The sequence below is a fragment of the Zingiber officinale genome, chromosome 7A, assembly GCF_018446385.1.
Source record: "Zingiber officinale cultivar Zhangliang chromosome 7A, Zo_v1.1, whole genome shotgun sequence".
NCBI lineage: Eukaryota > Viridiplantae > Streptophyta > Magnoliopsida > Zingiberales > Zingiberaceae > Zingiber > Zingiber officinale.
In genome coordinates, this window is record NC_055998.1 from 96,149,871 (window position 1) to 96,175,143 (window position 25,273).

At 41.8% G+C, this 25,273-nt stretch overlaps 1 protein-coding gene across 1 annotated transcript; it reads left to right on the forward strand.

Annotated features, from left to right (window-relative positions):
- Nucleotides 1-10,416: 10,416 nt before the first annotated feature.
- On the forward strand, nt 10,417-11,736 carry LOC121999544. The gene is made up of 2 exons (XM_042554209.1): nt 10,417-10,705; nt 10,811-11,736. Exons 1-2 carry the CDS (start codon nt 10,417-10,419, stop codon nt 11,734-11,736), a joined length of 1,215 nt encoding a protein of 404 aa, XP_042410143.1.
- Nucleotides 11,737-25,273: the final 13,537 nt, after the last annotated feature.

Below are 25,273 nucleotides of genomic sequence, written 5' to 3' on the forward strand. Positions count from 1 at the left end.
TGTAGTTTCAGCTTATTAACATCTCCGACCGGCTTAATGCGTTTCCAGACTAGATCACCCACCTAGAAGAATCTAGGAATAACTATTTTGTTATAATTTTACCTCATTCTTTGATAATATGATAAAAGTCGAGCCGCTACCTTATCCCATACTTCTTCTATCAAGTCAATCTCCATAAGACACCGATCAACATTATCTTCATCATATAAGCGCCTCCAATCAGATTCCATGACAACTTCGATCGGAATTACTGCCTCCCCCCAAAAACCAGATGAAAGGAGTTATACCTGTCGATTCTCGAGGAGTTGTGCGATATGCCCATAACACACTAGGTAATTCATCCAACCAATTTCCTCCAACATGATCTAATCTAGTTTTGAGCCCTCTGATAATTCTTTATTTGTTACCTCAGCTTGCCCATTACTCCATGGATAAGCCACAAAGGTGAAAGTCTGTGTAATACCATATCCCAAATACTATTCTTGAAATTTTCTACCTTGGAACTGCCTTCCATTATTAGAAACCAGCTTATGTGAGATACCAAATCTACAAATAATATATTGTCATAAGAATTTGATAACTGCTTGTTCAGTAATTCTAACCAATAGTTTAGCTTCCACCCATTTTAAAAAGTAATCCATAGCTACCAATAAAAACCTCCTCTAAGCAGGTGCCATAGGAAATGGTCCCACTATATTCATACCCCATTAATCAAAGGGACACAACAAAATGGAGGTATTCAGTGGGATGATGAGGAATGTTTTGATGCCTCTGACAAGATAAACATATTTTCACGAGTTGAGTAGCATCAACTTGCAAAGTGGGCTAAAAATATCTCGCCAATAATATTTTTCTAGCAAGAGATCGACCTCCCACATAATTACCACAAGTGCCTTGATGCACTTTCTGTAGAATATACTGTATATTATCTGGCCTAATGCATTTAAGTAAAGGATAAGAGAAGACTCTTTTACTTTTATAAAGCTGGTCCCCAACCATAGTGAACCGGTCAGCCCTCTTCTTGAATATCCGTGCTTGCTCTCCATCAACTAGTAGGATACCTCGTTGTAAGAATAAGATAATCGACGCCCTCTAATCACTTTGTAATGCTAAATCAGTCTACCTCTCAATGCAAGCTACCAATAATGACTTCTCTATAGGATTATCCAAATTCCACGGAATTATGACAGAGGTTAATTTAGCTAATTCATCTGTTGTCTGATTATCTGAATGGAGAATTTTATGTATACTAACTTCTTGAAATTATGCCTTCAACTTATCAAATGCCTCTGCATATAACTTGAGTCGTTCATTGTTGATCTCAAAATTTCCAGATAATTATTGAGCCGCTAGCTGGGAGTCAGAATAGAGTATGACTCAGGCAACTCCCACGTGCTAAGCAGCTTGCAATTCTGCTATTAAGGCCTCATATTCTACTTCATTGCTAGTTGTTCTATAATTTAACCGAACAGATAATTACATTCGATCTTCCCTGGGTAGCATAAGAAGAATACCTATCCCCCTACCCTGCTAGGTAGAGGATCCATCCATATATATTTTTCAAGTTTCTTCAATTTCAGGAGCTTGCACTTCTATTATGAAATTAGCTAGGGCTTGGACTTTGATGGCCACTCGAGGCTAATATTATATATCATATTCGCTAAGTTTGGTCGCCTATTTGATCAATCTTCTGGATGCCTCTGGGTTAACGAGTACTCGACCTAAGGTACTATTAGTTAATACTATGATTGAATGTGATAAAAAGTAAGGGCGCAATCTTGGAGCAGATAAACCAATCCATATGCCAACTTCTCAAGTGTAGTGTAGTGGCACTCTAGTCCTTTTAATAAATAGCTCAAAAAGTATATAAGTTGTTGCTCTTTCCCCTCCCGTCTCACCAATACTGAACCAACAACATGTTCATTAGCTGATAAATAAATCCATAAAATTTCACCTACTATTATGATATGGGTTATGATAGATCAGCCTGGCAAATAAAGTAGAGGTCATGGTTGAGAAAGATAGGAGGGATATATAGTTGGGTGAATGCATGATTAATAGAATAATGAATGACCAAGTAAAAGGCTTTTTGCAGGTGCTCGGTCAAGTAAAGCCTGACTGAGCGTAAAGGTATTTAGCATTATAGAATCTTTTAGTATATTACTAGCCGAGTGAAAGCTGAGCAAGCACCAATGTGCTTACATGCGCTCGGCCTGACAAAGCCCGGCCGAGTGTAAAGGTATTTATCCTAATATAAGCTTTAAGTATATTATAGGACAAGTGAAGGTCGAGCGAGCACCAATGTGCTTACATGCACTTGGTCAGGCGAAGCCCAACCGAGCATAAAGGTATTTAGCTTGATACAGCTTTTAGTATATTACAGTCGAGTGAAGGCTGACCGAGCACCAATGTGCTTACATGCACTCGGTCGGACAAAGCTCGACCGAGCATAGAGGTATTTAGCCTTATACAGATTTTAGTATATTACCGGCTGAGTGAAGGCTGAATGAGCACCAATGTGCTTATATGCGCTCGGCTGGACAAAGCCCGACAGAGTGTAAAGGTATTTAGCCTTATAGAAGCTTTTAGTACATTACAGGCCGAGTGAAGGACGAGCAAGCACCAATGTGCTTACAAGTGCTCGATCGAACAAAGCTCAGCCGAGCATAGAGGTATTTAGCCTTATACAACTTTTAGTGTATTATTGGCTGAATGAAGGCTGAGCAAGCACCAATGTGCTTACATGCGCTCGACCTGACAAAGTCCGACCGAGCGTAAAGGTAATTAGCCTTATAGAAGCTTGTAGTATATTACCGATCGAGTGAAGGCCAAGCAAGCATCAATGTGCTTACACACGCTCAACTAGACAAAGTTCGACCGAGCATAGAGGTATTTATCCTTATACAAATTTTAGTATATTATCGGCTTAGTGAAGGCCGAGTGAGCACCAATGTATTTACACGCGCTCGACCAGACAAAGCTCGGCCGTGCATAGAGGTATTTAGCCTTATATAGCTTTTAATATATTATCGACCGAGTGAAGGCCGAACGAGCACCAATGTGTTTACATGCGCTCAGCCGGACAAAGCCCGACCGAGCGTAAAGGAATTTAGCCTTATAAAGTACATTCCTGGCCGAACCGTGCTTAACAGAAGGTATTCTTAATATATATGCATCTAGCTTGAATGATCGGTCGAGACATGCTTAATAGAAGATATTCTCAATATATATATGATTGGCTTGAATGATCAGCTGAAACAGGCTTAATAGAAGGTATTCTCAATATATATATGTGGCCGACTTGAATGACTAGCTGAGAATCGTTTAACAAAAGGTATTCTCAATATATATACGACCGACTTGAATGACCGACCGAAACATGCTTAACAGAAGGTATTTTCAATATATATATAACTGACTTGAATGACCAGCCGAAACATGCCTAACAGAAGGTATTCTCAATATATATGCGATCGGCTTGAATGACTGGCTGAGACATGCTTAACAGAAGGTATTCTCAATATATATATATATGCAGCCGGCTCAAATAACTAGCCGAGACACGTTTAACAGAAAGTATTCTCAATATATACATGACCATCTTAAACGACCAGTCGACACATGCTTAACATAAGTACATAAGTATGACAGCCTGACGAATTTGGCAGGAAATATCTTCTAGAAGATTCTTCAATTGTAGTAACGTGTTCTTATACATACTTTATCATGAATATGAGTCACAAACAATAAGAAAGGTACATCTGGGGTACAAAAAAGATTCCTTAAAGGATTATTACATGAAGTCTAGAGGGTAACTTCATCTTCTAACAAACTCTAACATAGCGGGAACCACCTCATGACTACGGAGGTTATATGAGATAGTATAAAAATGGGGATTCTCTCTGTTAGCAAGGTAAGTAAGTTCTAGCATCCAAAACTCTATTTCCAAGTACTTGAGTTATTGTAGTTCTTCTTCTTCTTCTTCTTCTTTTCCACCTTCAAAAGAGTAACTAACTTGAGTGTCGGAGGGCCTAGCTAGCCAAGAATCCCCACCCCGGTCCTAGGTCACTAACACTTTGTTAGCTCTTCTCACTGTGCATAGGATCGTTGAGGATCTCTTCCAGATCTTCAAGAGTTCATCTTTATCAAAAATCAGCATTCACCGGGGCCAGCGCTCCACCTCACAGGTTTCAAACAAGATCAAATTTGGCACTGTCTGTGGGAATCTTCACCTGGATCTAACGCTGTGATATGGAGGAAGCTAGGAAACCTAACACTATAACTATGACGCGAGATGATCTGGACTTGCTCATCAATGCCAGAGTGCAAAAACTATTACAGCAACTACAGTAAGTCAATACTAGTGGTACATTGCCCATAACTCCAAATCAGGCGATATCAACAACTGCTTATCCAAGGGAGAGAAGGGGGGAGGAGGAGGATCCTGATTGTTTGCTTCCTCCTCCTCCCTCCCTAGCTCGACGCCCTCGAGTATTTCTTCACACACCTTTGGAGCAAGGAGGACGAAGGGAAGTTCCATAAGAATCTTATGGAGAAGCGCTTATACATGACAAACATAAAGGGAAGATCGTAGCCAGCGATAGTTCTCCTGAGAGGATTGTCACTCCATTTTCTCAATGAGTGTTAGATGATCCTCTACCGAAGCATTATCAAAACTTAAATATCAGAGAATATTCTGGGACAACTGATCCAGAAGATCATCTTCTTAAATTTGAAAATGCGGCTCTCCTTCAACAATTTACCGATGGTGTTAAATGTCGGATGCTCCTTACTACCTTTGGAGAAGTAGCTCAAAGGTGGTTCAAGCAATTACCAGATAATTCTATTCACCGTTTCAAGGATTTTCGCAAGGTTTTTCTTCATCATTTTTCCAGTAATCGGCGATATCACAAGACCCCCTAGAGTATCTTTTCAATTAAACAGGGGCCGAAGGAATCTATTCGAGCCTATATTAAAAGGTTAAGTCAGGTAGCCATAGATATACCTATGGCCACCACCGAGATCTTGGTAAGCACCTTTTCTCAAGGGCTTAATGATAATGATTTCTTCAAGAATTTGGTCAGAAACCCTTCGACCAATTTTAATTTATTGATCGAGTGAGTGACTGAGTTTATTAATGTGGAGAAAGCTCAAGCTGCTCGGAGAAAGGAAGCTGTTACTCCTACTCTCGTTCTAAATATGGATTGTACGGTGGTACCTGCTCAGCCACCCAGGAGGCCTCACGTAGTTCCTCCCCAACGACATCCTGACCTGCGACCTCAAGCTGTGCAACACATGGGGGTTCCTCAAGAGATCCCACGAAGGTGGTGTACATACCATTTAATGAGCACTCACAGTACAAAAAATTTTATACCTTGAGGAATCAGCAAACTCATAATCCTCGGTATTAGCGATGATCTCTAGCCCCAAATCGCCGATAATATCTGAGGCAAGATAGTCCACATAAGCTTGAGTACCAAAAGGCGGATCTGCAGACAGGAGTTCTGCCACTCCCAGCCGGGCAAGCTCAAACATCCGGTCAGCCACAACAAGAAGCAACATCAGTCCGACAAGAAAAAAAAATCATAGCAACACCCCCCGGGGTAATATTAACATGATAGCTGGAGGACCAACAGATGGTGATTCCAACCGGGCGAGGAAGGCAAATGCTCGGCGACTGGAAATTCATGCTGTGGTATGCAGCGCAAAAAGGGCGGTCAGACCAGAAATTAGCTTTGGGCCCAGAGATCTGGAGGGGGTAAAAGTGTTCCATGATGATGCATTAATAATCAAGGTTGTTATAACCAATTTTAATATTTCTTGTACTTTCATTGACACTAGTAGTTCAGTTAATATTATTTTCAAATAAGCTTTTGATCAGTTGCAAATAAATTTGAGTGAGTTGTAGCCCATGGTAACTCCTTTATATGGGTTCACTAGAAATGAAGTTCAGTCATTAGTTCAGATAAAATTAGCTATATCTCTGGGAGAGGAGCCTTTAATGAGGACATGATGATCGTATTTTATGGTGGTAGATGCACCCTCTGCCTATAATGTTATCTTAGGTCGACCGACCTTAAATGAATTTTAGGCAGTCATTTCTACCTTCTATCAGAAAATTAAATTTCTTGTGGATGATCAAGTAAGAGAGGTAAATGGTGATCAATTGGTAGCACGCAAGTGCTATGTGGAGATAGTTAAGGCAGAGGCCAATGTTGCACGGCAGATGCAAAGAATGGAGGTCAATGTCATTCAAGAAGGGATGCCCACCCTAATATATGAAGAAAAGGAGGAGGTACAGATTCAAGTTGGCAGACCAAAAGCTGTTACTCATGTGGCATCAGATCTAGAACTAAAACTGAAAGCCAAATTGATACAATGTTTAATACGCAATAATGATGTATTTGCATGGACGCCAAAGGAAGTAACAAGAGTATCCCCTATGGTCATGGAGCATGCATTTCATGTGTATCCTGATGCCTGACCGGTTAAACAGAGGAAGCTGGATCAACTATTAGAAGTTGGTTACATTCGAGAAGTTCAATTCCCTAGTTGGTTGGCTAATGTTGTCCTGGTCTCCAAGCCTGGGAACAAATGACGGGTGTGTATAGACTTCTGAGATCTTAATAAAGCTTGCCCAAAGGATTATTATCCCTTGCCTCACATCGATCAGGTAGTGGATTTTACTTCTGGGTGCAAGTTTATATGTATTGTAGATGATTATCAGGGATATCATCAAGTCTCACTTACCAAGAAGGATCAAGAAAAGGTTAGTTTTATAACTACCGAAGGTACTTATTGCTATAATGTTATGCCTTTCATACGAAAGAATGCAGGGGCCACCTATCAGAGGCTTATGAATAAGGTTTTTAAGAAGTAGATTGGAAGGAATATGGAGGTTTATGTGGATGATATTCTTATTAAATCTCTAAGAGCCTCAGATTTATGTGTGGATATAGAAGAAACTTATGGAACTCTGAGGTTGTATGGGTTCAAGCTCAATCCTTGTAAATATTTATTTGGAGCCAAAAATGTAAAATTCTTGGGATACATAGTGACCGAGTGGAGGATAGAAGCTAATCCCAGCAAAGTAAGGGCACTTCAAGATATGACTCCACCACACAACATAAAGGAGGCGCAGAGGTTGACCGGTCACATCACTACTCTATCACGCTTTATCTCCCAATCAGCCAATTGAAGTCTTCCTTTCTTCAAGATACTCCAACGGGCTACTAAATTCTAATGGGATGAAGAATGTGATAAGGCATTTGAGGAATTAAAAAATTATTTGTCTACTCTTCCTGTATTAGCTAAACCAATAGTGGGAGAGACTATGGGTTTATCTGTCAGCCAATGAGCATGTTATTGGCTCAGTTTTGGTGATGCAAGAGGGGAAAGAATAGCAGCCTGTGTATTTCTTAAGTCATTTATTAAAAGGAGTCGAGTGTCGATACACTGCACTTGAGAAATTGGCTTATGGATTGATTCTAGCCATGCGGAGATTACGTCCTTACTTCTTATCACACCCAATCATAGTACTAACTAACATTACTTTGGGTTGAGTGTTTATTAACCTGGAAGCATTAGGACAACTTATTAAATGGGCAACCAAACTTAGTGAATATGGTATACAGTATCAACCCCAAGCGATAATCAAAGCTCAAGCCTTAGCCGATTTTATAACAGAAATATAAGGTCCAGAAAAAGAAGAGACTTAGAAAATATATGTTGATGGGTCTTCTACCTGGTAAGGCAGTGGAATAGGAATTCTTCTTATATCACCAAGGAAATATCGAATGCAACTATCCGTTCTATTAAATTATAAAGCTACTAATAATGAGGTAGAATATGAGGCGTTAATAGCAGGATTACAAGCTGCAAGGCATGTAGGAGTTACTTGGGTTTTGATTTATTCTGATTCTCAATTGGCAGCACAACAACTAACAGACAATTTTGAAATCAATAGTGAGAGACTCAAATTATATGTAGAAGCATTTAATAAGTTGAAGGTTGGATTCCAGGAAGTAAGTATACAAAAGATTGCCCGATCAGATAATCAAGTAGCAGATGAACTAGCTAAATTGGCTTCCTCTATAATACCTTAGAGTTTAGACAAACCTGTGTAGAAAACAGTGTTGGTGTCTTGTATTGAGAGACAAGCTGATGTGGAGATGCAAGTTGATTGGAGGGCATCAATCATCATGTTTTTATAGCAAGATATCTTGCCAGTTGATGAGGAGCAAGCATGTGTATTTAAGAAGAGAGCTAGTCGATATACTATGGTAGGGGATCAGTTATATAAAAGGGATTTTTCTAGTCCCCTACTCAAGTGTGTAGGACCAGATGATATGCAGTATATTCTACAGGAAGTGCATCAGGGTTCTTGTGGTAGTCATGTGGGAGGATGATCTCTTACTAGAAAAATATTATTAGCTGGATATTTTTGGTCAACTTTATAAGTGAATGCTGCTCATCTTGTAAGAACATGCTTATCTTGTTAGAAATATCAGAATATTCCTCATTATCCCACTGAATTATTGAAGACTTCCATTGTATCATGTCTCTTTGATCAGTGGGGGATGGATATAGTGCGACCATTTCCTATTGCATCTGCTCAGAGAAGATTTTTATTGGTGGTTGTGGATTATTTCTCAAAATGGGTGGTGGTTGAGCCATTAACCAAAATTACTGAACAGGCAGTCATCAAGTTCCTATAGCAGCATATTATTTGTAGATTTGATATTCCATACAAAATAGTTTCTGATTAATACGGTGCATGATCGTAGGGTCCGAAAGATGACGTGGTCGGAAGTCAAGCTCATGGGATGGTCAAAGGTCAAACTCACGCGGCGGTCAGAAGTCAAGCCCACGTGGTGGTCAGAAGTCTGACCTACGTGGTGGTCAAAAGTCTGGCCTACAGGGATGTCAAAAGGCCGGACTATGTGGAGTTCAAAAGGCTTGGTCACAAGATGGTCTAAGTCGGGCACAGGTTGTATGTCGGGGTTGGGCCTGCATAGCGAGTAGGAACCCGAAGGCCAGGATCCCAGGCTGGGATTTATAGCCCCGCGGGACAGGATAAAGGGATCAAAGCGTACAGGTCAGGATATGCAAACCAAGGATTACAGGCCAGGATCCTAGGCTGGAATTTATAGCCTAGCGGCTCAGGACACATGGATCAAAGCGTACAGGTCAAAATGTACCAACCAAGGATACATGTCGGGATTTATAGCCTTGCGGCGCAGGACACATGGACAAAAGCGTACAGGTCAAGATGTGTCAGCCAAGGATACAGGTCAAGACTTATAGCCTTACGACGCAGGACACATGGACAAAAGCGTACAGGTCGGAATGGGCCAGCCAAGGATACAGGAATCACAGGTTGGGGCATACGAATCAAAACGCGCAGATGATCTACGAATCAGAATATACAGGTCAGGAAATACAGACCAAGGAGTACAGATCGGGATAGATGGAATCAGACTAAGGCGTATAGGTTGGAACAAACAGAATCGGACTAAGGAGTACAGGTCGGGATAGATGGAATCGGACTAAGGCATACAGGTAGAGACAGACAGAATCAGACTAAAGCGTACAAGTCGGGACGCAAGATAAGTGGAACCAAACCAAGGTATACAGGTTAAGATACAAGGTAAGGCAGGTCAGGAGTTCACAAGACAGGACATGCAGGACAGGGCTGGTGTACAGATCTGGATTTATGAAGCGGCAAATGCAAGTTGGGAAATATAGGTCTACATCCCACAAACCGAGGTCGGTAGGCACAGGAGCCCAGTCCAGGGTTAACAGATCGGGGCAAAGTATGCACTACACGACAAGCAAGCCAGAGAATCGTAACAACCTGTCAGGGAATTATCACTGCCTGTCAGAGAATTTGCTAACAGTCTGGTGCTCACCACCCGCTGACTCCCTCCTAGACCTATAAGAGGGCACCACATGTCATTCACCGCCAGACAAAGCCTGACATCCGACATTCCCTGACATCCGTCAGACTCTAGAAGCATCCTATGCGGTATAAAAAGGGAAGCTTTGTCCCTTACGCAGGTACGCTCACTCGTCTTTTCACACTCGTCTTTCACTTTTCATCCTTTCTCTGTGCTTCTGGGGGAAAAGTACCTGACTTGAGCGTCAGAGGGCCTGACCTGAGGACTTTTTCCCTGGTTTCTGGTCTCTAACGACTCGTGGGCTCGTCTGAGTGTGCGCAGGATCCTCGCTTCATCATCACCCCTCGTCATTCGTTCGTGTAAGCTTTCCCGACGGGTGCCAGATCGACCAGGCTTCGCAGCGACTTTCTGTCAACACCAGCAACAATGCGATCGGCCTCTATCCGACTCAACTTTTTGATGGGATCAAATTTGGCGCCATCTGTGGGAACACAACTACCTGATCCAGGACGTGATGATGGAGGACTCTGGTCGCATCAATGTGACCATGACCGCTGGAGAGTACGAGCTCTTCAAAGAGGCTAAGAAGCGAGCGGCCTCTGAAAAGCAACAAACTACTGCCTCTAGGCCAAAAACGTTACCTGAGGTTTCCAAAGAGCCAGCTCACGCTTCAGGTTGGGGGTCCAAGAGGAAACAACCCCTAGAATTTCCTCCTGCCTTCTATAGGGAGCTGGGCCAGGGTTACTATCAACCAGAGCCTAGATACTACAGCCACAAGGAGCAACCCCAAGTTTCTGTGGATGAAAGTTCGTGGCCTAAGGATTCAAAGAAGGGGAAGGCTACCGTCCTCCGCGACGAACGGCGAGCGAAGCCATAAGAGAAAGTGCCTTTTTCTTCTAAAATCTTGGAAGAGAGGCTACCCAAAGGGTACCGACCCCCTTCTATAGGGGAATACGATGGAAGTAAAGATCCTGAAGACCATCTCCGCAAGTTTCGGAACGCGGCTCTGCTGCATCAATATAGTGATGTCGTTAAATGTCGAGTGTTCCTGAACACTCTATCAGGCTTTGCCCAAAAGTGGTTCGATGGGTTACCGCATGGGTCCATTACCTGCTTTTCTGACTTCAAGATTGTGTTCCTGCGCCATTTTGCCAGCAGCAGGAGGTATCAAAAGATGGACCATTGCTTGTTCGCTCTCAAGCAAGGGTCCCCCGAGCCATTAAGAAGTTACATCAAGCGTTTTAATCAAGTGGCCCAGGATGTTCCTTCGGCCACATCGGAAATACTTATGAGCGCCTTCTCCCATAGGTTGACCGAGGGAGAGTTCTTTAGAGACCTCATCAGGAATCCCGTAAGGAATTTCGATGAGATGCTGGAGAAGGTAACCAGCTACATCGACGTGGAGGAAGTGCAGGCGGCCCGAAGGAAGGTAGATAAACTGCCTCCCTCTACTAACAGACCGGAAAGAAGAGCGCCTCAACCGCCTACTCAACCTCTCCCATGCGCTCGAGATGCCCGACCAACTTTCCACCCCGGTCAGGATGCCCGCCCGACTTTCCACCCCAGTCAAGATGCCCGACTGGTGCCATGCGTAGCTGTGGTTCAGGTTCCTCGACCTGGGCCTTGGGGACCGCGTTACTATACTTATCCCTGGTCGCACACTCACGCCACCAGTGATTGTGTGCAATTCATGCAAGACTCTCGTCGTGTGGCTGAGCTGGGCCTACCACCTCCAGAGCTGGCGCCTCAAGTCCAGAGAATGATGGAGGAAAGACGCAACGCTGTGGGGCAAGCCGGCAGACCCCGAGCAGAGAAGGGAGGTCCTAGCATGTCGTAGCAAGGGCACACTGGGGAGCCAGGAGAAGCCCGTGAGATGGAGAATCGAGGTAACGCGGCTATCCGAGACATCGGTATGATCTCTGGAGGACCCACCGATGGAGACTCATGTCGGGCGTGCAAGTCCCATGAGCGCCGGTTGGAGGTCCATGCTGTCAGATGCAACCCAGAGCAAGCTGCCGGCCCGGTCATCAGCTTCGGACCAAAAGACCTGGAAGGGCTGGAGCTGCCCCATGATGATGCCCTCATCATCAAGGTTATTATTGCCAACAACCGCGTGGCTAGAGTTTTTGTTGACATCGGCAGTTCTGTCAATGTATTGTTCAGATATGCTTTTGAAGAAATGTAGATCGACGCCAACGAGCTCCAGCCGGTAACCACTTCTTTATATGATTTTACCGACAATGAGGTAAGACCTATGGGCCAAATCAAGTTGGCCATATCCTTGGGAAGCGAGCCACTAGTGAGGACCAAGAGGAGCACCTTTATCGTGGTGGACTCGCCCTCCTCTTATAATGTCATATTAGGCCGACCAGCCCTGCATGAGTTCTGGCATGCCGTCTCCACCTTCCACCAGAAGATTAAGTTTCCTGTGGGAGAGCATGTCAACGAAGTTCGAGGGGAGCAGAGGGTTTCTCGACGATGTTACATCAACATGGTCAAGGTGGAAGCTCGCAAGGCTCAGAGGACACAGGATGGGGCTATTCACACCATTCTTGAAGAAATGCATATCGACGCCAGCGAGCTCCAGCCGGTAACCACTTCTTTATATGGTTTTACCGGTAACGAGGTAAGACCTATGGGCCAAATCAAGTTGGCCATATCCTTGGGAAGTGAGCCACTAGTGAGGACCAGGAGGAGCACCTTTATCGTGGTGGACTCGCCCTCCTCTTATAATATCATATTAGGCCGACCAGCCCTGCATGAGTTCCGGGCTACCGTCTCCACCTTCCACCAGAATATCAAGTTTCCTGTGGGAGAGCAGGTCAGCGAAGTTCGAGGGGAGCAGAGGGTTTCTCGACGATGTTTCATCGACATGGTCAAGGTGGAAGCTCGCAAGGCTTAGAGGACGCAGGATGGGGTTGTTCACGCCATTCAGGAGGAGCCCATGCCAATGGCGGAGGAGCCTATCCCTTGTGAAGAGGTCCTCTATCTTCTGAGTGCCTGGAGACTCTTACTCGTAAAGCTGGGGACCTGTCGCTCGAGCTGAAGGAAGAGCTGATCCAGTGCTTAATCCACAATAGGGATGCCTTCGCCTGGTCCCTTGAAGAACTACCAGGGGTCAAGCCTGAAGTGGCGGAGCACAAGTTGCATCTCCTACCAGATGCCTGGCCTGTAAAGCAGAAGAAGAGAAATTTTTCGGCCAACCAGAATAAAATTATCAGAGCTGAAGTGGACCAGCTCAGAAAAGCAGGCCACGTTAGGGAAGTACAATTCCCGTCCTGGCTTTCCAACGTGGTTCTAGTGGCGAAGCCCAACAATAAGTTGAGAGTCTGCATAGACTTCCAGGATCTCAATAAAGCCAGCCCTAAAGATTGTTATCCTTTGCCAAGAATCGATCAACTGGTGAATTTAACTGTCGGTTGCAAAAGAATCTGCATGCTGGATGCTTATCAGGGGTACCATCAAATCCCCTTGGCTGTGGAAGATCAAGAGAAGGTTAGTTTTATCATGACGAATGGTACCTTCTGCTACACGGTCATGCCTTTTGGGCTCAGGAATGCCGGGGCCACCTATCAAAGGATGATGGACAAGATCTTCCGGGAGCAGGTCGACCGCAATGTGGAGGTTTATGTAGATGACATACTCATCAAGTCTCCCTTAGCTGCAAATCTAATAGCTGATGTGGATGAGACCTGTGGCACCCTCCGGCAGTATGGAGTAAAATTGAATCCCTTAAAGTGCTTATTTGTGTAGGACCGTGATCATTCGATAGAGGGGGGTGAATATCGATTCGAAAAGTCGAGTAAAACTACGCAGCAGAAAAGTAAATGAACACAGTTGTTTTTACTTCGTTCGGAGCCTGTGACGACTCCTACTCGAAGGCCCGTGGTCCTTGACCACTTTCGTTGGGCAATCACTAGCAATTCGAATATAATTACAAAATGAATACAGGAAATGAAAGTGAAACAAAGTAATATCGACAAAGAAATTAACTAAAAACCGAAGGAGCACTTTGTCGGAGCTTTGTTGGCGTCGCAGGAACGTAAAGCAGCAGGACCAGCAGTAGAAGAGTTCTCAGATAGATTATTGAAGAAGCTCCATCCCTGGGGCTTCTTTTATATGCTACTCCGGGCGCCTAGATCCCTTCCGGGCGCCCTGGTGAGACGTGGTAGGTCTAATCAGCGAACTCTACGTGGCGACGACTCGGCCTGGATAAAATTCACCTCCGGGCGCCCGGATCCCTTCCGGGCGCCTGGACCTCCGGGCGCCCGGACCTCCTGTTTCCAGAAACTTCCTTTCCTGCAAAACAGAGTTAGTCCGAGGCACATATGTATTCTGCAACACAGATTGTTAGCACAATTTATGAAATAGAATTAACAGTAAAAATATGACTTAGATTCCGTCTTTCCGAGACCGGAATCTAGTCACGATCTCGACTTAGATATCCGAAATGGATCTAAGCCGGATCGACGCCTAATGTTCCCTTCCCGGGAACGCGTCCTCGCAGTCACTCGCCTCCAGTGAAAATTTCCCACAAGTAGCACACTTGGGATAACTAGGCTATTTGCTGGCTGGTCCTCCCTTTGGGTAACTCTCTGGTTTGCGCTTGTTGCTGGAGTTCCCTTTCCAGTTAGAGCTGTGGCCCTGTTGTTTCTGAGTACCTGAGTCTCCTTGCCCTTTGAACTCTGAGAGAACTTGCTTCTGCTGCTTGATATTATTCTAGTAGTGCTCGGTGGTCAGAGCACTGCTGACTAGTTCCTCGGTGGTTTGCGGCCTATGAACGCCGCCAACCACGTTCATTGCTATTTCCGGCCTCAGCATCTTAAGCATCAACCGGTGTAACGAACCAATTTTCCCTACTTCGAGTTCCAAATGTTCATAAAAATATTTGGAAATGCTTTTAAAATATTCTAGAGATTTTTAGAAAATTTTAGAGTATTTTTATGTAATTTTTGGAGGTCGTTTAGTATGTTTACAAAAAAAAAAAGAAATTTTGTCAAAAACCGTTGAAGGTAAGGCTCGAACCGGTGACCTCCGGCCGAACCAAACCCAACCGAACACAGCAAACCAACCGAGCTGCGAGCATTATGTTAACTAAGTATGGAGAGAAAAAGATTTAAAGTATAGTTATATGGGAAAACCCTAGATTTAAAAGAAGCTTAAGTTTTCTTTTCCCCGAACCGAAACCTCTTCTTCTCCTCTGCTTCTGCGTGTGCGACAGCGGGCTCGGGCGGAAGGCAAAGGGAGCTAGGTTTTCCTTTCCCTGGCGGTCGGCGAAGGCTTCTTCCGGCGAACCCTTGCGGATCCGAGTTCCTCCCGTCGAAGAGAGCCCTCGAGCACAAGAGGAGACCGAGATTTCGAGCTCCACCCGGAACCCTAGCCGCCCCTTCCTCCTTCTCGGTTGTAAGTGCAAGAACAAGGGGTAAGTACTACTCACCTGCGGTAGGAGTTGCTCCGAGCTTCAATTTGCTTTCTTTGCTTTCGGATGGTTGTGTACAGCATGCGTTTTTGGTCTTCTTCTCCCTAAGTGTTGTTGTAACAAGATCTTAGATCCTGTTGTGCCGTAAAGTATAAGTATTGTAGTGTATTTTAGCTTGTTTTCTGTGATTCTGTGAAGGTATAGTTTGAATAAGTTACATGTGAATTGATTGTGTTATTAGGGATTAATAGAATAGATTCAAGATTGTGTTTTCCTTTCTTGCAAATCTGTGGAAGCAAGTTTAGAGATTTTTGGTTGCCTACAAGGGTTTTAACTGTGAATTGGTGTATATAGGTCTTTCTATAAAATTTACAGCAAGTTTAACTTGAGTTAGGCAAAGAAAAGGGGCACGGGTAGTTTCTTTAGGGTTGTTGTGCAATTCGGTTATTTAGTTGACCATGAGAAAGCATATGCTTGTTGATTGACATGTAGTTCCCTTCATGTTGTTACCTTGTTAGAGGATTTAAATGGATTCTTGTTAAGAATTTGTTAAGAGTTTATTAGGAGTCTTTCTTTTAATTGCTAGAGAAATTAGAGATTTCACATGCTATTTGTAATGCTAGATTTGAGTCAGTTGCTTTTTCTTTAAGCAAGTGCAGATTCATTTATGTTTTAATTTAGTTTCGAATAGAGGAGCATGCTGTAAGAAGTTTTAATTCTGAGCCTATAGTATCAACTTGAACAGTATCAACCCTTCAGTTTCCTTTTTGCTGCCTTACCTTGGTTAACTCCCTTTTTACTGCCATGAGTTTGATATAGAAGAGGAGAAGGAACTTTAAGGGTTTTAGCATGTGTTTAAGTATTCCATCTTATGTTAACTTTGCAGATTTTAGTTTATGTGCACATAACTGGGCATGAACAACATGTATAGGAAGCTCAAAGTTGCATTCTTTTGCCCTATTTTTATAGCATGATTAGTAAGCTTAAAGTAGTTCTCTTTTGCTCCATTTTGTAGCATGATTAGCAAGATCAAATTAGTTTTCTTTTGCTCTATTTGGTGGCATGATTAGTAGGATCAAATTAGTCTTCCTTTGCTCTACTTTGTAGCATGATTAGTAAGATTAGATTAGCTTTCTTTTGCTCTTATCACAGCATGTTTAGTAAGTCCAAGTTCGCTTTCTTTTGCTCTATTTTATAGCATGTTTAGTAAGTCCAAGTTAGCTTTCTTTTGCTCTATTTTACAGCATGATTAGCAAGTTTGAATTAGTTTTCTTTTGCTCTATTCTAGAGCATGATTAGTAAGTTCAGATGTGCTTTCTTTTCCTTTGTTTTATAGCATGTTTAGAAAGTTCAGATTTGCTTTTCTGTTGCTTTGTTTTATAACATGCTTAGAGAGAGTCTAGACTTGTTTCCCTTGTATTGTTTTTATATAGCATGCTTAGTTAATTGTAATCCTACACTTGTTAGGTATATCTAAAGGATTCCAATAAACTCTAATAAAGGATTATGAGAAAACTGAGTAAAAAGAAAAAGGACTAAAGTCTAGTTAAAAAGAGATAACAAGTAAATTAAAGTAAGAGGCTAGTACCCGACTTCCGAGGTTGTCGTTAAACAAATCCAGGTGACCAATTCCGAGGTCTTGGCCCTGGTAAGACCGAGGTCTTTATCCTCATAGGGCTGGAGGCTCGCTACCCCAGTCACTATTAGAGAGCGCGCAAAACAAAGATGGTACTAAGCCTGGGCCCAAAGAAGAAAAGAAAAGAAAGAAGAACAAGAAGAAGAAAGTGAAAGAGAAATTAAAAGATTAATTTCTAGTATAAGAAAAGAAAGAAGAACAAGAAGAAGAAAGTGAAAGAGAAATTAAAAGATTAATTTCTGGTATAAAGATATAAGAAAATGAAACAAGTTTATGCTTAGAATCAATAAAAGTTTATTTCTTTAATTCTAAGCCTACAGTAGTAGTTTCATTACTTTCCTGTCAGTTAGTGAGCATGTTTAGTATTCAGTTTTATTTCTGTATACCATGAGTACATGCAGCTTTGCTTTAGCATTTCAGTTTCAGCATTTCTTTTATGCGCTTCGAGTTTTTGTGAGATAGATTAGTACTTACTAAGCGTTTTCGCTTATAGATCTTTTTTTTCTTTCCTCCTACTGCAGATAAAGGAAAAGCTAAGATATGAAGGGAGGCGACAGGGTGGTGGTGATGATGAATGTGTGTGGTGATTGGACTATGGAGAGATCCAGAGAGTGCTAGCAAACTTGCAGGACCTAATAATTAGAGTTTATGCTTTAATTCTTTTCTTTAAATACTGTTATGAAGTTTATGTGATTGTGATTGAGTTTGATTCGTATTGTAGCTTATTTATGTCCTATTCTGGGAGTTGTGTTTGGTTCTTGTTGCTAGTCTAGTCTTTTGGTCATAGTATGAATTTATTACTGCGTGGTTGTGAATAAAATGTATTCCAGCCGCATGTGGCTGCGTATATATATCTTGTGTGTTATGGATTTGGTCACCGGTACAGGGGAGACTCTGTCGAAATTTTTCGGTAGGGTTTCCATGTGATTTTTAATCATACCGGTTAAGTAGAGTTAGTAGTTAAGTAACGGCCATCCTTAGAGAATAGTAGTAGTAAGAAGGGTGGTTGTTACAACCGGACCCGTTCTTTTTCTGTGCTGACTAGTTCAGGGCATAGACGAGCCAATCTGTTGAATTTCTTCACGGCTTCCTCCACTGAAAGGTTGCCCTGGCGAAACTCTGTGAACTCGTCGTAGTGGCGGTTCGTGACCCGCATGTGAAAGAACTCCTCGAAGAATTCTTTCTCGAAGTCAGCTCATGTCATCTGGTTCACTGGGCGCTTCGCTCTAATTCTCTCCCACCACATACGTGCATCTCCTGTCAAGCATAAGGAGGCACACTTCACCTTCTCATGTTCTGGCCAGTCCAGAAGCTCCATCGTACTCTCCAGTGTTTGGAACCAGGCCTGAGCATCCCATGGTTCACTAGTGCCTGAGAAATTCTCTAGCTTGACTCTCTGCCACTAGATCAGATAGGCTTCTCTTCTTGCCTCTGTTGCTGGGGCTACTGGTGGAACCTCTAAGACTACTGGCGTTGCTAAGTTTGGTTCCGGGGTGATTGTGGGAGTATTCTGTTGATTAACCTTTAAGGTGGCTATCTCCTGTTGCTGTTCAGCAAGCTGCTGCTGTAACTAAGCCACTAATGTTGTAAGGTCTGGGGGAGGCACTGAACTGCCTGCCTCGTGCTGGGGCTCAGTAGCTGGTGCCCTTTTAGCTGGGCGTCCTCGTGCCATCTCTAAAGGAACAAAAGACATACATAACTAAAGCATCATGTTTACATAGCTAATACTATCATGTTGGTTACTATCTTAGATAAGCATACTTTAGTTATCTACAAACATGAAAGCAATAAACATAACAAAGTGAGAGGTATTCTTACTTGGAAGCTGCAGGTTCAATGCTGATGTGTGTGAAGGAAGTATGGAACTTGCTCTGATACCACTCTGTAACGACCCGTCTTCTACTAACTAAGCTGTAAGGCCGGACCGTCACATTATGCTGTCCTAAGCTATATCCATGACCATTACTAAGTCTAGGTGCGGAAAATTGTACCAATTTAAAACTTTGCTAAGCTAATACAAGTTCTTGGTCCTACATGTGCTAAAGGATGCAACCTAAGGTATTCATGGCATACTCTACATCCTCTATGGTCAAGGAGCTGAACTACAAGGTCTCTTGGTCGAAACCCAACTTCCCAATCGATCCAGATTGAACTCAATCGATTGCAAGCTGTTGAATCGATCCATGGATCGATTCAGATGGCTACTGTGCTCGGGGTAGTATTCTGGATCGATCGGCTGATCGATCCAGACTGGTCAATCGATCCAGTGATCGATTCCAGCGCTCTCTGTTCGCGGGAGCGATTTCCCCAACTCTCTGTTCGCAACATAATACGACTGGATCGATCGGCTGATCGATCCAGAAGCTTACTGTATGTGACAGAATGCGACTGGATCGATCGGCTGGTCGATCCAGAAGCTTACTGTTCACGGAACCAGGCTCCCAATCGATCCACTGATCGATTGAGGGCTCCTAATCGATCCACTGATCGATTGGGGTTTCTGATTTCGCAGCAAGGCTCTGATTTTAGCACTGTTTCGTGCCAAACTCACCTACATAAGTTCTAAAATAACTGGAGAACACTCTAATATCAAACAACTAACATTCTAAACATGGTTACTAACAATCTAAGCAGATTTTCTATAATTCCATGCATTTAGATACTGAATAAGCAAAGAGTAACATGATAAGAAACACTAAGTTCTTAAATGTTCTAGTTCTTCTAAGTCTTTATTCCAGGTTCCATTCACACACATCTTCATCATTGCATTGACCTCCAGCCTCCGCTAGTCCATCTTCCCTTTACCTTTATCTGCAGTATAAGGAAAAATAGTATCTGTAAGCTTGAGAGCTTAGTAAGAAACCATCTACCTCACTAAAACATGCATACGATGCAATTTATGTTTTTAAAATATGCTATTTGAAACATATGAATACTGAACATGTAAGAGCATAGCATGGAATACAAACAAACTAGTCATGGCAATAAGTGCTAACATAAACTATCATATTGTATCAATAGAGAACTGAACTGATACAAAAACTGAACTAAGTTAATTCTAACCAATGCTAAAGCTGTACTGAATCCACATAACTATTTATGAAGTTTTGAAAACTATTTTCATAAATAGATTAAAATAATAATCATGCTGCTGTTTGGGCCCGGCAACTGTATGTGCTATGCGCGCATCCCTAACTAGACCCGGGTTTACAAGTCCCGAATTTAGTAGGGTTACTAGGTTATCTGAACCTAGGGACGACTATGGGAGTCCAACCCAATGGATATGTAATCCAGTACAGTGTCACTGCTAAAATAAAATACTGATTATAGCTGAGTTCTTCTTATATTGCTATTTCTAGGTTATCTGAACCTAGAGGCGACTGTGGGAGCCCACCCATTGGACCGTAGTCCCATATAAGCTGTACTAAAGCTAAACATACTGAATGAATGCTTCTATTGCATTTAGCTAAGCTGGTAAAATGCTTAAGTTGCATTTTAACCATGCTAATAATTTAACCGAACACTTGGTATGCGCTAATTTGCATCCTTTGTGCCGAAAATCTACATACTACTAACTGAAACATAAAATTCATACGGAAGCTACTTATACTGCAGGTGAGGGGTTTCTTACCTCCTGTTCGGACTTTCTTACAAATCTAATCACTAGGTTTTCTGGAGGAGAGATCTCTTCGACAATCTTCTCGCGTCTATGCGTTCCTCTCGCGGAGGGGAGCGTCCTCGTGTCGGAGTCGTCACCGAAAAGTACCCCTATGGCCCTAGGGATGGAACCCTAGGTGTGCTTGTGGTTGGCGCCGAGAGAAGAAGAGGAGAAGGGGGCGGCGTGGCTAGGGTGAGGGAAAGGTTTTCTCGTTTAAGAAAATAACAATTCCTCACTTAAATTCCCTATTTATATTAAGTGGGTAATTCGGCCCAACTCTAATATAAATTTAATTGCCTCCCTTTTCTTTCAGCACGGCCCTGCTGGGTTCACTTGGTTATTGGAGTCCGCTATAAGTCGTAGGATCCAATAGGTCTCGGGTTCAATTCCCGCGTAGGCTATTTTATGATTCCATTTATTTTTGCTACCTCCGCTACTCTAAAAATTCTGTAAAAATATCCTAAAATTCCAGAAAAATACTAGGATATTTATAATAATTATTTTGAGAATTTTCGGGCGTTACATTAGCTTTTCTTTTTAGCATTTCAGTTTCAATATCCTTTGCATCTTATGCACTTTCGAGTTTTTGTGAGATAGATTAGTACTTACTAAGCGTTTCACTTATAGATTTATTTTCCTCCTACTGCAGATAAAGGAAAAGCTAAAGTATACGAAGGAAGGCGACAAGGAGATGTATGAGGGGCGTGTGATGTTTGGACTATGGGAGAGATCTGAGAACATTATTAAGTTATTTGAGCTTTGGTAAAAACATTTGAGACTGTATCATTTGTTCTAGGTCCTTGAGATTATCTTTGGGTTCTAGATTGCATGTTATGATGTAATTGTTAGTAAGTTAGTACTTTGATGCTTTCTTGAGTTATAGTTTTGATATGTTTCTGTTAGTATAGTTATGTTATAAATGCAAGTGATGTATGTATTGGATTTTAGTCCACTGAACAGCAGATACTCTGCTCGAATTTTAAGTTTTCTAGAAACATTTAGTACAGCTTACTATACTAGTTGTTTTAAAAATTACTGCGTAAGTTGTTTGATATATGTTCCAGCCGCCTGTGGCTGATGTATATAGTGTTTGTATCTCAATTTAAGGTCACCGGTACAGGGGAGACTCTGTCAAAATTTTTCGGTAGGGATTCCTCGTGATTTCGATCACACCGGTTAAGTAGAGTTAGTAGTTAAGTAACGGTCATCCTTAGAGTGTAGTAGTAGTAAGAAGTGTGGTCGTTACATACGGCATAACTAGTAGTGTGTGTTTATTTTGGATTGTGCATTGATTGGTTTATTTTGTTAGCATCTTTCTTGATTTGATTGCTTATCTTTTGTGTTTTCATTGATTGGTCGTTCCAGAGGTTTTGATCCAGATCTGAGATATTCTCACCATTGATCAAGACTCGAAGCAATATGGACCGTCCGATCAGATGTGAGAAAGATATAAAACCTGAGAAGCTACAGTGATTCACGGAGCTCGGGCGTTTTCATGATTTCCGCACTGTTCATCCTTCTTCTTCTTCAGCGACGCCCGACGCTTCCATTCCACACTCCAGATCCAAGATCAAATTTCGTCGTCGACGGAGAGCCTTGGACAATCCGGGAAGCAGTAATTAAGGAGCAAGGCTCGATTTGAGGGCGTTCTCCGTTTCGTGATCTTGATTCCGCGAAGTTCATCCTCGGCAGATTTGAGGGTGTTCCCCGTTCTGTCGACGGCGATCTTCAGATGCTGGCGAATTCGAGCATTGCAAGCTTGAAGAGGGCGTTCTCCACAAGCTATGAACAACGTTGGATGAGCTGGGAGTTCAGAACTTCACCGCCGGTTGCTTGAAGGGCGTTCCCAATAGCATCTCTGCGTTACAGTAGAGAGAAGGAGTTTGAACTAAGGTTTGGTTGTAGAATGCTCTTTCATTTTGTTTTACTTTTGAATCTTTCTACCTTTTGCTCAGATCTGATGATCTGATACTTATTCCTGCAGTTTTCATTTTACCCAAGAATCTTTGAATTTTGATTGTTGCATTTCATTCATTACTTTGCTGTATCAGAAATCCTTGATCGTATCTTTATCTCTTTGCAATTTGAATAGAATAAGCAATTGCAGTTACATTCTTAATCCAAATAAGTGTATCATGTTGAGATCAAGTTTGAATTCCTTTGACAACCTATTTGATCTGTTGAAAGAAATCAAAGTTTTATTTTAATTCGAATTGAAGATACTTACTATTCTATTGTTGAGCTAGCATGATTAGATACACATTGTTAGTTTAACTTTTGGACATTTTCTTTTAGCTAGATTAAGACTAAGGCACCTATTGATGTTAGAAAATCCAAAAATAACTTTAAATTTAGAATTCACACACATTTACTAGTTATCCTTGGAAAAATACGACTTGGGACTCTTTACTACAACACTTATCTTTAGTTTAGTTGAGTTCCCAATCTTTATTAATTTGAAGCGCCTTGTGACATGCGAAATGACGACTATCAGGGACTCTAGGTGAAAATCTTGATGGTCGCGAACCAGGTGGAAGACTGGATGGGTTGGGGATCGGACGTCCCACGGAGAAGTCTTGAAGACTCGGACGCTGAGCAAAAGTCTGTTGGTTGCTACTTGGAAAACCTAGAGGTTTCACTGTACAAAATTTTGTACAAAGGTCTGAACCTTTTTTCTAGCTACCATGTGTTCTTTTAAATTAAATTTTGGATCGCCTACGGAACTTAACACATTTGATCCAAAACTTAATCTATTTGTTCTTTTAGGTTTAGACTTGGATCTCCTGCGGAACTTAACACGTTCGATCCAAATCACCTTAAGTTATTAATTCCATTAAATATTAATTTCCATAATTGGTTCCCAGTACTGACGTGGCGAGGCACATGTCCTTCTTGGATATGGGAGCAACCACCACCGTCTAGACAAAACCTTTTATGGAAAGCTAATATTTAATTTCCTAAAATAACTTTAGGTTAACCGAAAGGAACAATCAAATCACAAGGAAAAATAAATCAAAAGAACACAACATTGAAAAACATATTCGAAATACTAGAATCGTAAGCCTCTTGTATTTGGTATTATTTCCAAAGATAACTAGTATGATGCGGAAAGAAAAATTACTAGTTATACCTTTTAGAAAGACCTCTTGATCTTCTACCGTATTCCTCTTCTAACCTCGGACGTTGTGTGGGCAACGATCTTCCAAGATGAGAAACCACCAAACACCTTCTTCTCCTCCTAGCTAGGTTCGGCCAAAACAAGAAAGCTTCACCAAGGAAGAAGAAAAAAAAACACCAACCAAGCTCCAAGGGATGCAAACTTTTTCTCCTTCTTCTTCTTCTTCTTCTTCTCCAAGTAGTATCCGGCCACCACAAGAGCTCCAAGCCAAGAGAAAGGTTCGGCCACCACAAAGAAGAAGAGGGGAAGAGAGGTTGGCCGGCCACACCAAGGAATAAGAGAGGGAGAAAAATAATAGAGGTTATATCTCATGAAGGCACCCCAACCCCCTCTTTTATATTCCTTAGTCTTGGTAAATTAGGGAATTTAATTACAATAAAATTTCCTTAATTTTCTTGACATGATTTAATTGAGAAAAATAAAATAAAATTTTCCAATTAATCTTATAATGGCCAGCCACATCATAGAGAGGAAAAATTAGACAAGTTTCAATCAACAAATTAAAACTTCCTAATTTGTTTCCGAAAATTTTAAAAATAAAATTTCTCTTCAAAAAAAATCCCTTCATGGTTTATAAAAAGAAATTTCTATAATTTTAATTTTTCAACATGTGAATAATTTTCAAAGAGAAAATAAAATATCTTTCCAATCTACAAATAAGGAAAGAAATTTAATCTCTTTCTTTAATTTTTTGTAGATCCTTTTAAGAGAGATATTTTTATTTTAATTCTCTTTAATAAATTATATTTTCCACATAATAAAAAATTAAAATTAAAATTCTTTTTAATTTTATTATGGCCGGCCCTCTCTAGCTTGGGTTCAAGCTAGGGCCGACCACCCATAAACCAAGCTTAGGCCGGCCCTAGCTTGATTCCCAAGCTAGCTTGGTCGGCCCCCTTTAGGTGGGTATAGAAGGTGGGTATAGGTGGGTATAGTACTCTATAAATAAGAGGCTACGATAGGGACCGAGAGGAGGAATTGGTTTTGGTCTCCCGATAAAATTAAGCATCCCGTGTTCGCCCCGAACACATAACTTAATTTTATCAATAATAATTCATTCCACTAGAGAACTATTATTGAACTACCGCACCAATCCCAAATTACATTTTTGGGCTCCTTCTTATTATGAGTGTGTTAGTCTCCCTGTGTTTAAGATATCGAATGTCCACTAATTAAGTGAGTTACTAACAACTCATTTAATTAATATCTTAGTCCAAGAGTAGTACCACTCAATCTTATCGTCATGTCGGACTAAGTCCACCTGCAGGGTTTAACATGGCAATTCTTATGAGCTCCTCTTGGGGACATTATCAACCTAGTATCTCTAGGATACAGTTTCCTTCTATAATCAACAACACACACTATAAGTGATATCATTTCCCAACTTATCGGGCTTATTGATTCATCGAACTAAATCTCACCCATTGATAAATTAAAGAAATAAATATCAAATATATGTGCTTGTTATTATATTAGGATTAAG